Here is a 15,649-nt window from a genome sequence, read left to right as displayed (position 1 = left end):
GGAGAAACCAAATGCAGCCTGGGTGGTCGCTTTGCGGAGCACCTGCCTCAGTCTACAGGAGTGGACCATCCCATCCCACCCCACCACCCCACTTTGACCCTTCTGTATGTGTCCTCATTTATAGTTACATGGTCCAATGCAAGCTTGAAGCACAACACATCTTTCAGACTGGACATGGTGCAAATATAACTCTCCTACTTCACATTACTGGTTCTTCCTTTCTGTATGAGAACCATTTTTGCCAACTTTTTCTTTAAATTTATATACTCTACCTGTGGGCATGTCACAGTGGGCTAGACTATACAGCATTACACAGATAAGACATTAGCAACACGTTACACAAATATGACCAATATGATCTTAATGCCACATTACTTCACCCTATCAGAGAAATTCCCTCTATTCCATCCATCGCAGTTTCCCCCACCTTCCCTGCTATCTAGATTAATGTGATTCTCTCTCAGTACTGATGAAGGTCAAAGACCAGAAAAAGTTAATTGTTTCTCTTTCCATAGATCCTGCATGACACGTTAAGTATTTCCAGGATTTTGTATTTATTTCAGATTTCTAGAACCTGCAACTTTTTCCAAATTTTCATTCACCATAATTATTTTCTTTGTCTTTCTCAAGGAACGTCACCAAAAGCCGAATTGAACATGAAGCAACACCAAAAATTATTGTCAAGTTGCTGTGGAACAGGCTTTTTCAATGTATCAGGCAGATGCCGTTATGCCCTGAAATTGCCAAAGCCTGCCCCTGTTCTGGAAAGGCCTCTGGCAGAGTCTTCTTTTGGGAGTTTAGCCCTGGTGTAGCTGAATGAAGCATGGGGGCTGTTTAAGAACAGAATCAGCTTGGTAGATGGGGAATCTCTGTACTCTCCTACTCACAGGCTGTCAATGTGGTTGAGGCAACTGAATGTTTGTCTTTGATATTCATTCAGTAACATATGACCACGGTTAAAGTTTGTTATAATTGTATTGTTAAAAGTTAAAAATATGAATTTTACATTTAAAAAATAAAAACTTTATTCACACACCAAACATCCATTCATAGACTAAACTAATTTAAATAATTAATAAAAACATTGCCTTCTCTGGCAGGCAACATCTCCAATTCATTTGTTTGGGAATTACCAGCTTTAACTACGACAGGCTCACAATAAGGACTCCCCAACTTGCGAGATAAGATTGTGCTTCAGCACAAGGGCAACTGCAGTCAGAGCTGACCATTGCTCACGTTGGCCAATGCCAGCAATGGAAACCAGAACTTCCTCAAGGACATCCAGGCAAGTCCTGACCTAAGTACTGGCTTCAGGGTGAAAGATCATTTTTTATTTTTCACAAGATAACAAGAGCAGTTAAGACCAAAAAACTCCCATTTTCCAGAACCTATCAAGGCAAGTTTCTACAGTGCTTAAATTTATGAAGAAATGACAATTTGCTGCTTTTGAATTCAGACACATGGTTCCATTGCCAAGATTAGAAAGACATTAGCAATACTCCCAACTCACCAATGCAGCCCATGTTTAAATAATTAATAAACTGAATGCAAAAAAATTATTCTCTTTTCTAACTAGGTAATGCACTTCACAGCTTAAACTAATTCTTTAGATATTTTAAATAATTTGTTCTCAACATAAACATTCTTTTACATTCTGCAGTGATCAAAAAGGATACAATACAAAGGTTAGGACCAGCAGGCTCCAAACAATACTAATGTTCATCTCATTGCGGGGATTAGTCAGACTGTAGTAGACTCAGTAATGATGTAGACAACTGTGGCAGAAACTGTAAAATCCACAGCCATTGGTACTCGGGGAAGTAATGCAGAACTACGAGAAAAAAATTAAACCAGTGCTTTAAAACTATTATTCACAAAGAAAAAAGTACCTCAAGTTATTTACACCATTTCTAGTATATATTTTTAATATAACCAAATAGTTCCATATTCAATTCAGGCTGTCATAGATAAATGCACACTATAATGTGGATTTAGGCTTATCTTACGTTTCATATGTAATCCAGTTGATGAAAGTAAACAAAAAATGTTCATTTTCCAATCTGTTTTCACAGGCACATTATACTTGTTTTGAGTCAGTACTGCACTTTAAAAATGACATGACACAAAGTGAATTTCCAGTTGAAAGTACCCGTGACAACATCCAAGACAATATACAACACAAATAGTTCAGATAATCTTTCCACTTCTGTCACAAGTGTGATTTTAGAACACGCAGGAACATTTCTGAAGCTAGGACTTGGTGCCTACTATTTATTTCCCTTATGGAACCATAGCTAGAGCAGAATATATTTTGTTAAATTCTTTGTTCAAAATATTATGCTGTGTTCAAAGTCCGATTGAAGACTTTCCCTGAATTGTATACTTGTGTTTAGCTTTTCCTCTTTCCTTTCCCTCTTATTTCTATTCCCATCAACAGTACTAAATGTTCATTTTAATTTCAAGGTAGCTCGTTGGTATTGGTATTGGTTTTTTATTGTCACTTGTACCGAGGTACAGTGAAAAGCTTGTCTTACAAACCGATCGTACAGGTCAATTCATTACACAGTGCAGTTACATTGAGTCAGTACAGAGTGCATTGATGTAGTTCATCCTCCTTCCATAGATGTGGCTTGAATTGCTGGTTCCAGCTTCTGTTTTTATTGGCTATTTCATTAAATTGTTTTTGTTTAAAATGGCTAGTAGACAAAGTCATGGAGTCACAGTTGTACTGCACAGAAACTGGCCCTTCAGTCCACCCCAATCTTTTTGCTCATTTACAGTACTTCCATTTGCCTGCCTTTATATCTGTGCACATGGACAATAAGGTTAGCTCTTCATTTTGCAACTTTTGAAGTTGGTACAATTTTGCATATACCATTATTCTTCCTTCTGTTTCACCAACCCGCCTACATCCTGAAATTTATTATTCTTATTTTCACATTTCCAAATAGTGTCCTGTACTGCCGCTACACGTTGACCCCATCCTCTACCCAAAAAGTGTACTTTTCAGCTTACAACTAATTTAATCAGATTGTTTTCCAACTAATTACATTTCTCTTCAACAGTACTAGTAACTTCTTTCTTCCAAGTGAAGAAAGGAGGTTTTATTTGGAGTGTAGTGGGTATCGCAAAGGATAGTCATTCCATCCATTTCCCATCACCAACATTTGAATTGGACCCATTCGCTTTCATTATTAGTATTTTAGTTAAGATATTGCTGGAGAATGCAACTTTTGATTTAAGCATACCAGACGATAAACAAACATGAAGTATTTATGCACATTGAAAATATATCAATGGAGTACAGTGGTTTCCATGATAAAGTGGATCAATTAAGGGAGCATCATAAATAATCAAATTTAAACAACTATCAAACACAATCTACCTGTTATGGTAGATACGTTTGATACTTGTTTAAATTTGCTCTTTTAACAATATTATTGACCTGACCTGTTATCTTCAAGGGTCTGTGGACATGCACTCCCAAGCTCCCTCTGGTTCCTGATACCACTCAATTTCATCCCATGTAATGTATACTTGGGACTCGGCACAAATGCATTACCTCATACATTGTTTACTTTGCTCTTTTTCCTTCCCAATTGACTTGACCATTCTATATCTTCCTGCAGCTTAAGGTTCTCCTCCTCACTGTACATAACCAGTATTTACATCCTCTTTAAATAAAGGAACCTGGGCAAAGATACAAGCCCATTTAGTTTCACGTGAACAATGTTAGAATTATTGGGGGACCATCTCTAACACTTTCAGTTTTCAGGAAAAGTAGGCAAAGCAGTCTGGAGTGATTATCTGAACAAGGTGGTAGCAATTTTGTAAAATCTCTCTCGGTATTTGGTGGTCCACTAGTTCTGAGCAATATAATCAGGTAGGTTCCAAGTGTGGTTCAGGTATCTGTTGAATAACAGATCTTAGCTAGCAGCGAAGGTCCACGATTTTCCTTAAACTGGGGTAGTTGGGGAGGGGGAGGCAAGGGAAAAACAATTGAAAATAAAGAGAACAGCTAGCAGCATTCCTTCTTCCACTGGGAAAGTGCACACAAATGCCAGTACAAGGTTAAGATTGGTCTCGGTTGACAAATTCAAAACAATATAGTCGCATTAACTACAAGCTTTCAGATTCGTTTAGGGAAGGCTGCTGCTACCTTCCACAAATCTAATAAGTCAATAGTGAAAAGAAATGGAAAATAAATTTTCATGCAAGGTATTGGAATTCCTGATCATGTGACATGTACAAAAATTAATTGACATGTAATGTGGTGAAACTAAAAACGAAGTACGAGATCTTCGAAGTTTGCAAAATTTAGAACCACATCTGAACAAGGCTGGCATTGTGCATTAGAGCAGAAAAAGCATGTGGCACCAACAAAAATAAATTATGCATTACAGATGGGAACTTCCAATGGCATGAAACTTGCTGAGAGAAGCAGAAAAGGCTAAAACCTAGTCAGCATCTTTTACAGAACATGGGTATCAAAAAAGTTCACTTGATCATAGAGCAAAAAATGCTTGAAGAATGCTTTTAAAATGACATGTTCAAACCTGGTGAACAAACATGATAAAATCAGTTAAAGACAGCAATTTTGATGAGAAATGATAGGTTTTAATACATCTGTGCCACAATCCTCAATTACAATGAAAAAAATTGAGTAGTGTACTCACCATATAAAGTTCAAAGGAATTATCAACATAATAATTAAATGTGCATCTTCAGCTGTTCATCCTACCTCGTGTATCCATTTCTGTAATGCTCCTTGCTTCCAATTGCAGATTAATATCCTTAGGAACAGTCAGCGGCTTGCTTTCTATGTGCCCATTATACTTCCTGGTAAATCCACAATACAAATGGTTGTAAGTCTACAAATAGAAGCTTGCATTCTTTCATGTGGAAGATCCTTATTGCCTAACGCTTGGCAACGTTGTTTTTAACCATGTCTTAACATCGTAAATAAACTGTTGTTCTTCCACTTGGAAAATAAGTAAACATTATTACTATAACAATGACTTGCCTTGATGGAGAGACAGTTAACGCACAAAATGCAAGGCAGAAACAAAATTTTGTGCATTAAACAAGGCAGAGAAGTTGGTGAAGGAGAAAAAAAATGTGGGGAGGCAAGGAGCTCAAAATAAAAGAATGCATAGAAAGTTAAAATCAAAAGAATGCTAATCGGAAACATGAGCATTATGGAGCTAGGTGGAGGAAATCAAGTATAAATGTTTTATGCTGGAGAAAGGTGGTCAAGAAAGGTCAGCAAAATGGGAATGATAGGTGATTGGACCTTGAAGTGGATGTGATAATGAACAGTTGAGTTTTGAACAACTGACTTTACAGAACATTAAAAGTGGGAGTCCAACATTGGAGTAATCAAAGATAAGCAGAAAAGAACACACACACACACAATTATTAATGATTTTACATAATGAGTGGGAAAGTGCATGATGGTACTGTTATTGGAGTAGGTAAAATTTGAAGGAGAGTATACGGGATTGGAAACACAATTCAGTTTATTTTGCAAACCTGAGAATGACCGGAGTGGTCGTGGTGGTGGTGAAGGTGAGAAGGAGTGAAACAAAGAGGAAGACAAAAAGGAGAGAAAGATAAGGGCTTAGCATTAATCTTATTATCTAGTGCATCACCTTGACATCTTAAGAACATGCACTGTAATTCAGAGATCAACTTGTCAGATTCATGGTTACATTTGACAAAGAAACCTTTTAAGTAAATGTAACTTTATGTTTTTATTGATTCCTTGGCATCTTAACAGACTTCATTCCAAAGCAGTATTGTAAACTGTGGGACTATGTTTTTCCTGGTAATTTCCTTTAATTTCTCATAAATACTCCAATAGGCAGTTTGAAAATAGAGGTTCCAACAGAGCACAGTAAGACAGTGATAATGACATTGGACTAGTAAAACCATAAGAAAAGTAGAAGTTAAATTACAAAATGTTGCTACTTTTGAGGTAAATTAAATTTTAAAAAAAAGTATGGAAAAGAATTTATTGGCAAATATGTTTGTTGATGCAAAGCAAGTTAGTTACTGTTTTAAATTAATGGTCCATATATTCAAGTTCCATTTCAAGAGTAGAAACCCACTGTGGTTGGTGGAAAACTATTTTGTTTCTAAAAGTTCCAGATATTTTAGCCAACAAAAAAAAAATCAGGCGCACACACTACTCTATTTCAGCAAAGACTAGAAAAGGTAAACATTTCCACTTCCTTCTCCAAATGAGGACTCGTACCTGCTTCCACCTTATGGTTGGCTTTTCCACCCCATGCCAACCAGCTCCACAAAATTTCCACTTTATCTATATTGTAACCTTTCCTCTTGCATCCCACTTATTTGGTACCCAACATTCACCACCCAAAACTGCAATCTAAAACCTAAACTTCTCTACTTCACATCCCAGCCATAACTCAATGCCACCAAAGTAGTCCATGATAACCTAAGCTAGAGCAATACTCTCACCAATGCCTCGTTTGGCCATTCTCTGATACCCCTTTCCTTTCCATCTGATTTGTTTACCCCTTTAAAAAAAATGGGAAAGGCAGCTAAGAGGGCAGAAAATGGGAGAAACAAAGGAGGGTCAAAGAAGGGTGATAATTTTTCTTCCAATTTATATAGCAACTTCTATTACCCCAAGGCATTCAAACCTTCTCTGCAATCAATGACTTACTATTTTAGAATCCGGTCACTGACATAATATTGGATATGCAATAACCAATTTTTGCCTAGGAAGATTTCTCAAACAGCAATATAATAATCAGATAATTTGGGTTATTTTAGAAATTGGTAAAGGAATAAATATTTACTAGGATACTGTGACAAACCTTGGTTCTTCTTTAAAATGGTACACACAATCTTTTACATCTAGTCAAACAGAATCATGGTATAATATTTCATTCAAACGAAAGGATCACTGCGTATTATATTGAAAGCAATAATCTCAAGTTTTTGTTCAAGTCTTTGGAGCAGGAGGCAAGAATGGCAACACAAGCCACAGTTGTCACCCAAAACTAAGATAGGGGGAAGAAAGGGACAGATCCATCACTTGGGAGAACCTCAAGAGAGTCAAAATAATTGGACAATCATAGGGGCCTTGAATATTTTAAGCTACTAAATGCCAATCTGATGTCAGACAGATAAATTTGAGGTAAAGCATGGCATTACCTTTCTTTCTTGGATTTTGCTTTCTGTTGCTTTCCAGCAAGGACTTGAAGTTGTTCTTCTGTAGGATGCTGGTACCATTGCAAGCTGTAACAATACAATTCAAATATTTTCCACTTTCCACCATAATGCTTACTTTCCAACAAACAGGATTTCAAACAGGCAAGTGCACACACAATCTAATGATGCAATCCATTTTCAATTGGAATGTTATGTGCAATAATCATTCCAATGTATTAATTACTGTTTTCAAATCAGATAAGTCTCTCACTTTAGACCAATCACTGTAAAAACAATCAAAATTTCAGTGACACAAGAGATTCTGCAGTTGCTGGGATCTGGAGCAACACACAAAATGCTGGAGGAACTCAGCAGGTCAGGCAGCATCTGTGGAGGGAAATAAACAGTCAATGTTTCAGGTTGAGACCCTTCATCAGGAGTTTCACAGTCTTTATTTGAATTCATGTAGCATTTGCAACAAGATAGATGAGTTGACAGCACAGTTAGCAACACGTGTATGATCTAATAGTTATTAGAAAGATGTGGTTGCAGGGTGACCAGTGCTCAATATCCCAAGTTATATGATGTTTCAAAAGAATAGGGGAAAGGGGAAAAAGAGGCAGGATAACATTGTTAATCAAGAGCAGTGTTGAGTCGTCTTATCAAGGCTGCAGATAGTAATATAGAATTGATTTGAGTTGAAATAAAGAATAGCAGGAGAAAGAAGACATGATTGGGAGTAGTCTATAGGTCCCCAAAATGTGACCGCTCCATAGGGAGGATCGTAAATGGGGAAATATCCAGGGGAGGACTGAAGGAAGCTGATATTGTCACGGGAGAATTTAATCTACATATTGATTGGATGAACCAAACTGGAAGGGTATCGTAGAAGTAGAATTTGTTCAGAAAAGGCTATTTTAGATTTGGTCATGAGTAATGAAGGATTTTTAAGGGATCTCGTTGTAAAAGATCACCTGAGATAGTGACCACATTATGATAAAACTCCAGGATCAAAACCACACTTAAGTAAGGGCAATTATAATGGTACAAAAGTGGAGTTGGCCAAGATGGGCCAGGAAAATAAGCTACGGAACACATCAGTGGCAGATATTCAAACAGCTGATCCATAACACTCTGCAGGAACTTAACCCAATTAGAAAGAGGGATTCCATAGAGAAAGAGACACACTTTGCCATTAACAAAGGAGGTCAAGGATAATATTAAATTGTAAAGTAGGGCATATAACGTCTCAAGGGCTGGTGGTAAGCCAGAGGTCTTTGAAGTTTTTAAGCAGTGGAAGACTAGAATGCTCATTACGGGAGAAAACTTGCATGTAATATCAAAACAAACAGTAGAAGTTTCGATGGATATATACGGAGGAAGAAGGCAGCTAAGGCAGATGTGGGACCTCTAGAGAACAAGGCTGGTAAATTAATAACAGGAAACAAAGAAATGGAAGATATTGTTGAATCTCTTTTCTCCCCCCATCAGTCTTCACTGTGAAGTCACTGCAGGTATTCTTATATAATTGAATAGTTAACTGCATATCAGTGTAGTAGGCTGATCCAGGTGAGAGTACATGGGATCCAGGGTGAGATAAAAAATGGATACAAAACTGGCTTGGTGGTGGGACCAGAAAGTTGGAGTGGAGGGTTGCTTTTCAGATTGGAAACCTGTAACCAGTGGTTTGCTACAGGGATCAATGCTTGTTCCTTTATTGTTTGTCATACTCTATATATTGGTATTGGTTTATTATTTTCAGTTGTACCAAGGTACAGTGAAAAGCTTGTCTTACAAACCAATTGTACAGGCCAATTCATTACACGGTGCAGTTACATTGAGTCAGCACAGAGTGCATTGATGTAGTACAGGTAAAAACAATAACAGTACAGAGTAAAGTGTCACAGCTGCAGAGAGATGCAGTGCAATAAGGTGCAAGGTCACAACAAGGTAGATTGTGAGGTCATAGTCCATCTCATCATATAAGGGAACTGTTCAATGGTCTTATCACAGTGGGGTAGAAGCTGTCCTTAAGTCTGGTGGTACGTGCCCTCAGGCTCCTGTATCTTCTACCCAATGGAAGAGGAGAGAAGAGAGAATGTCCCGGGTGGGTGGGGTCTTTGATTAATAATTTGGAAGAAAATTCAGGTGGCAAGATTAGTAATTTTGCAGATTGGTATGGTGGACAGTGAAGGTGATTGTCTAAGCTTACAACAAGATCCAGGTCAACTAGAAAAGTGGGCAAGGGAATGGTTGATGGAATTTAACTCAGACAAGTGCAAAGTGATGCATTTTAGAAAGTTAAATCAGACCAGGGCATACAGAGTGAACGGCAGGGCCTCGGGGAGTATTATTGAATAGTGAGGCCTTGGGGTTCGAGTACATAGTTCACTGAAAGGGGTGACACAGGTAGACAGAGTGCCAAAAGAGGGATATGGCAGGATTCCCTTTGGGTTTAGGAGTTGGAATGTTGCAATTAAGCTAAAGAGGGTGCAGAAAAAGATTCACAGGAATGTGCTGGGACCGGAGGACTTGAGTTATGAAGGAGATATTGGATATGTTTCCTCTGGAGGCTGAGGGGTGACCTTCTAAAGGTTTATAAAATCATGAGGGGCATGGATGGGGTAGATAGTCACAATCTTTTTCCCAGGCTAGGGGAGTCTAAAACTAAAAGAGCATAGGTTTAAAAGTGAGAAGGGAAAGAGTTAAAGGAGACCTGAGGGGCAAGTTTTTCCCAACTAAGGCTGGTGGGTATGTGGAACAAGCTACCAGAGGAACTGGTAGAGGCAGGTCCAATTGCAATGTTCAAAAGACATTTGGACAGGTATATAGATAAGAAGGTTTAATCTGGATATGAGCCAAGTGCTGGCAAGTGGGATGTACATAGATAGGCATCGTGGTCAGCATGGATGAGTTGGGCCAAAGGGTTTGTTTCCGTGCTGTACAACTTTATGGATTTATAAAATGAATCTGTAATAGATGGGCTAATTTCAAATAACATGGAAGAATGTGTAAAAATCCTAACCACAAGGAATAAAATACGAGACAAACTCAAGGGGGCTAAAGATGGACAAATCATCAGGAACCGATGGCCTGCACCCAAGGGTTTTAGTGGAAGTGGCTGCAGAGACAGTGGACACATTGGTTGAAATTTTTTCAAAATTCACTAAATTCCAGGAGGGTACCAGATTGAAAAACAGCTATGACTCGCTTGTGTAAACAAAAAACAGAAAGGGGGAATTATAGGTCAATTTGTTTAACATCCATTCACCAGGCCAATTCCAGGGATGAGAGAGTTGTCCTATCAGGAGAGGCGAGACAGTTTGGGTCTATTTCTTGGGGCTTGATAGGGTAGATGTTTTGATGCTTTCACGAGTGGGAGAGTCACAAAGGGATACAACTACAAAATAAGGAGATAGTTATTTAAAACTGAGGTGCACCGAAATTTCTTCTCTCAGAGGGTAATGAACCTATGGAATTCTCTATACACTAGGGTGGTAGAAGCCAGATAATTAGATATATTTAAGGTGGAGATAGATAAAAATTTGAAAGATCGAGGAATTGTAGGTAATGGGGAAGTAACATAGAAGAGTTGAGGCCATGATTGCATTGAATGGCACGGAAGGCATACTGCTGCTCCTATTTTCTTGTGTTCAATCATATTCCAAACAATCAACATCAATTTACTATTTTGGCCACACAAACTGTAACATGAACAGTTTGGCTGAATTATGTATTAACCTGTATTTTTATCCTGATCTGTGGTCTTCCCTAACCACACCTTTCAAACTAATGCCTTCAGGTTATGTACTGAGCAGCAGTACAGTAATTCAACAATTGACAAGCCTGTAAATACCCGGAGCATCCCTCAACAGGAATATTAAACATCTTCAACTACATTTCAGTCTAGCTGTCAATTTCTTCAGCGGGTCAGAATCAGAATTAGATTATCACTGACGTATGTCGTGAAATTTGTTGTTTTGTGGCAGAAGTACAGTGCAAGACAAAAATTATTACAAGTTACAAAACTAAATAAATAGTGCAAACAAGAATAACGAGGTAGTGTTCATGGATTATTCAGAAATCTGATGGCAGAGGGGAAGAAGCTGTTCTAAAACGTTGAGTTTGGGTCTTCAGGTTCCTGTACCTCCTCCCTGATGGTAGTAGCGCAAAAAGGGCATGTTCTGGATAGTGAGGGTCCTTAATGGACTCTCACTATTCAGTGATAAAAGTATAGTAAACAATTCGTGTAGGTCTTTTTTTAAAAAAAGAACAGGGTTGCAGCAAGTTGTTTATTCCTGCCATTTTTGACTGGCAGAACTTTGTTCCCCATGGCATAATAAGGCGACACAATTAGTCTCTTGGGATCTTATTTTAATGCCTCACCTGAGTGGTTTGGCATCTCACCTGAAAGACTCTACCTCAGTAATGTACTGAGAAATGCTGACCACTTTTATGTGTTCAAATCACTGGAATAGGGCAACAATGCTACAACCAATCCAAGGCACATACAGTATAATTTCAACATTACTGGTGTATCTGCTTTCTCAGAAGCTGTAATGAGATCCTGGCTGCAACTATTGCTACAGATGGCTATCTTAGCTTTGAACTGAATATTCATCAGTTTCCAGTGAAGCACAAGAGACCTTGACTACACTAGATAGTTGACCGAATATTAAGGTGCACCCAGTGTCTCAGACTTCTAGTGGCCACTGTTTATTAAGGAAAAGTGAGGAATGCAATATGCATTTACTGGATCAGGTGTCATTGGATGCTTCACAGTTTCATACTTTGTACAGAGGTTTGAATTTTCCATTTGATACCTGTCCCAATGCTTTGAACTGCAATTGCTTTCACTGGCTTCATTTGGTTAGAGTTAGATATCCCTGGAGTCAACCAGAACCTCTTTTTTTTAATATCTTAGTTTCAGATGTCCTCTGACACTCAGTGCCATAGGTGCACTGTCTGACAGGATGAATCACGAGCTCCTATTTAGATGCTGGTAAATCAATGCTTAATTATCCAAATGCTTCAGAGTCTTGCATTCCTGATCAAGCAACAGATTGTCACTTGTGTTGAAAGATGAATAAGAACTTTGAAGTTACAAGTTCAATTTCTTGTCAAATATCTAACTGGGAATTAGATAGAGCAGTGGAGCAGAGGTCAGAGAACAGCCATGATATTAAAAGGTGGAGTAGGCTCAAGGGGCGAGATGGTCTACTCCTGATTCCATTTCTTATGATTTAATGCAATTTAAATCTCAAACCTAGTCTTGACATCTGCCTAAATTTTCAAGGCGACAATTACGACAAAAAACAGGGAAAAAAAACTTACTCAAACTTCTAGCTAACAAATTTAAATAGGATATTCTAAGATATATGAGATCCTAAGAATTTGTTGTGCTGGACAGGAAAGAATTACAGGGAAGAACTCTATTTTGCAGAGTTGCAAAACAACCTGCTTGCTGCTACGCTGCAGTTGTGCAAGTTGTTGGTGAGGCCGCACTTGGAGTACTGTGCATAGATTTGGTCACCCTGTTATAGGAAAAATGTGGTTAAACTGGAAAGAGTGCAGAAAAGATTTATGAGGATGTTGCCAGGACTAGAGGGCCTGAGTTACAGGGAGAGGTCGACCAGGCTAGGTCTTAGTTCCTCAAAACATAGGAGAATGAGGGGCAACCTTATGGAAATGTTTAAAATGATGAGAGGCATAGATAAGGTGGACTAACAGTCTTTTCCCCAGGTTTGGGGGTGTCCAAAACTAGGGTGAGAGAGGAAAGATTTAAAACAGACCTGAGGGACAACTTTTTCACCCTGCACAAAGGGTGGTGAGTATTTGGAATAAGCTGCCAGGGGGAGTGGTTGAGGCAGGTACAATGATATCATTTAAGCAGCACCTGGAGGGGAGGGGCCTAGAGGGAAATGGGCTGAACGCGGGAAATTGAGACTAGCTGGGTGGACAACGTGGTCAGCATGGACTCATTGGGCCAAAGGGCCTGTATCCATGCTGTATTGCTCCATGACTGTATGCCCTGCATTTTTATAGAACCCCTAACGTGGTAAAAGGAAGAGGTTGAGAGGCAGGTTTAGTGAGGGGATTCCAGAACTTAGTACCTTTGCAGCTGAAAATGTGTCTACTAGTGTTAAACAGATTAACATCAAAAATGCACAGAAGTCTAGAAACTGGAGAAGTACATAGTTTTCAAAAGCTGGAATGGTTGAAGAGCACAAAAAGGGTGATTGGTGAGGAGGTTAATAGAAGCAACGCCGAAATGCAATTTGAAGATAGTTTGTAATTTTAGGATCAATGAAGACTAGTAAGCACATAATTGATATTTGAACAATACTTATTCCGAGATAAACTGAAAATATTAAAAAAAAGTTGATACTGGAAATCAGAAATAAAAAGAAAACCTGAAAAAAGCTCAGTAGGTCAGGCAGCATCTGTGGAAAGAGAAATTTCAGGTTGAAGACCTTCATCAGAACTGAGAACTAGAGAAAATAGTAACAGAGAAGGTAGGGCAGGGCAATGTTGGAACAAAGGGAACGTCTGTAATGGGGTGAAATAATGTAGCCATTCATTAAGTGGCAGTTAACCTCCTTTGTCTGTGTAATTTTTTGCCAATGTTGTGAAGTCTACCCAATACTGTGTAGTCTGGCTTACTGGGACGTGCCCAGCAGGCCTGAATATACTCTGTGGCACCTGTACTGTTACAACAAAAGTCCAATGCAAACTTGAGGAGCATCATCTCCTCTTTGGTCTGGGCATGCTGTGGTCTGTCAGATTCAACACTGAATAACCTGCTCTCTTTCTGTTTGTATCAGGACTGCCTATTTTTGTTTGCAATGTTACCTAGACATTACAACATTAGCAACAAAAAAAAAGTACTGAAAATACTTGCAGCCTGGCCAAGATGTGTGGAGAGAAAAGCAGAGTCAACATTTTGGATTGATGTCCTTTGATCAGAGAGAGAGAGAGAATGACGAATATTCTGATGCATTGATCCAGTTTCTCCCTCATCAGATGTGCTTGAGATGATCCAGCATTTTCTGTTTTTATTTTAGCATGCAAGAGCTCTGTCTGAATGAAAACTTGCAGCCATTCCTAATTGGCATAAACACAAATGAGAAATCATAGACAATGAAAATAAAAATTTGGAAGAATCAAATTGTAGGCCAAAGAAAAGTCTGGTATCAGAGTAACGTTATACTCATTCTGAATGCAGATATACTCTGACTACTCTGGGGTGTGCAACTCTCTCTCTCAGCATCTGTCATATCTCCTCAATGATAGACATCAGTTGTAATGGATAATCTGTTCTATCTTCTAACCTATTTTCTAATGTGCTCCAGTTTCAATGTGTATATTAACACTAATAACTTCACTGTTATCAATACCATATCAGCAACTAAATACACATCACCTGCAAAGATGGATGAAAAGTACTCTCAAAGCATATCCCGATAATACTGACCCATCCCCAAGTGCACTATGCAGTCTTTACTGGACCTCTGATATTCAATGCAATTAAAACAGCTTTCTGCTTTACTTTCACAGCTATCTACAAATTGTCTTTCCAAATAAACCTTTTAGCAAATCTAATGGTAGCCTTAGTTATTTTTATTTGCTTTTGGTATTTTTAGTTTTTTCTGTGCCTCATTTATCTTTGTGCACTCATCAAATATCAGAATGATAAAAAAAAATCACAACTGTAACCCATCATAAAAGAGATATTCCATTATTTTCTTTCTAAAACACCAGTATAGAGATCTATACTAACTCAAACAAAACTTCACATATTTTAAACTAAATTTCTCTTTCATCTTTCTCAAAAGTTTCAAACTCTAAAAAATTTAAAAACCAATTCACAATTCAAAGAGAATGGCTTCAAAAGATTTTACCGGGCTTTATCGGATTTTGGAAAAAAATTTTCAGTGAAGGATAATCTCTCTAAACTTAATCAATCACACAGCATTAAGTTTGAAATATTCCTTGCTCAAATGATTAACTGCTCACAATTGTCAATATAAGCAGGTAGTGGAAGGCACAGAGTAAGAGGATATCTTCTAAAGGAATTAAATATTCAGAGATTTTTGTGTATTGGTTCATGCAATTTAGTAAGCATACTTGCAGGCACAGCACCTTTTTCAGGAAGATAAATGTTGCAATGGCCTTTATTGTAAGCAGGTTGGATTACAAAAGTTGGGAAGTCTTTCAATTATACAAAGCTTCACAAGACCACACATGGAGTATTATGTGCAGTTTTGGACTCTGGTGGAGCAACTGAAGGAAATGCTTGCTCTAGAGTCAACTATTCTAGGTTCACCAACTTTATTTCATACAGATTGGGGTATCATAGTGACACAGCTATTAAATTACAGGAGTAATAATTCAGGGGACCAAGTTCAAAGCCCAGCATGGCAGCCGTGTTATTTCAGATAATTTCAAAACTCAGTTAATAAACTTA

General features: G+C 38.2%; 1 protein-coding gene across 1 annotated transcript in view; it reads right to left on the bottom strand.

Annotated features, from left to right (window-relative positions):
* tmem161b (transmembrane protein 161B) overlaps positions 1-15,649 on the bottom strand; it is a 57,353-nt gene that overhangs the window by 25,303 nt on the left and 16,401 nt on the right. The window contains 5 exon segments of the mRNA XM_052020265.1: positions 1,677-1,755; positions 1,758-1,802; positions 1,805-1,831; positions 4,742-4,839; positions 7,186-7,269. Of these exon segments, the coding sequence (XP_051876225.1) occupies positions 1,677-1,755; positions 1,758-1,802; positions 1,805-1,831; positions 4,742-4,839; positions 7,186-7,269 (333 nt within the window).

This window comes from Pristis pectinata, chromosome 7, assembly GCF_009764475.1.
Source record: "Pristis pectinata isolate sPriPec2 chromosome 7, sPriPec2.1.pri, whole genome shotgun sequence".
NCBI classification, from domain to species: domain Eukaryota; kingdom Metazoa; phylum Chordata; class Chondrichthyes; order Rhinopristiformes; family Pristidae; genus Pristis; species Pristis pectinata.
The sequence above is the reverse complement of the archived record's forward strand: the minus strand, read 5'-3'. Positions and strand labels throughout refer to the sequence as shown.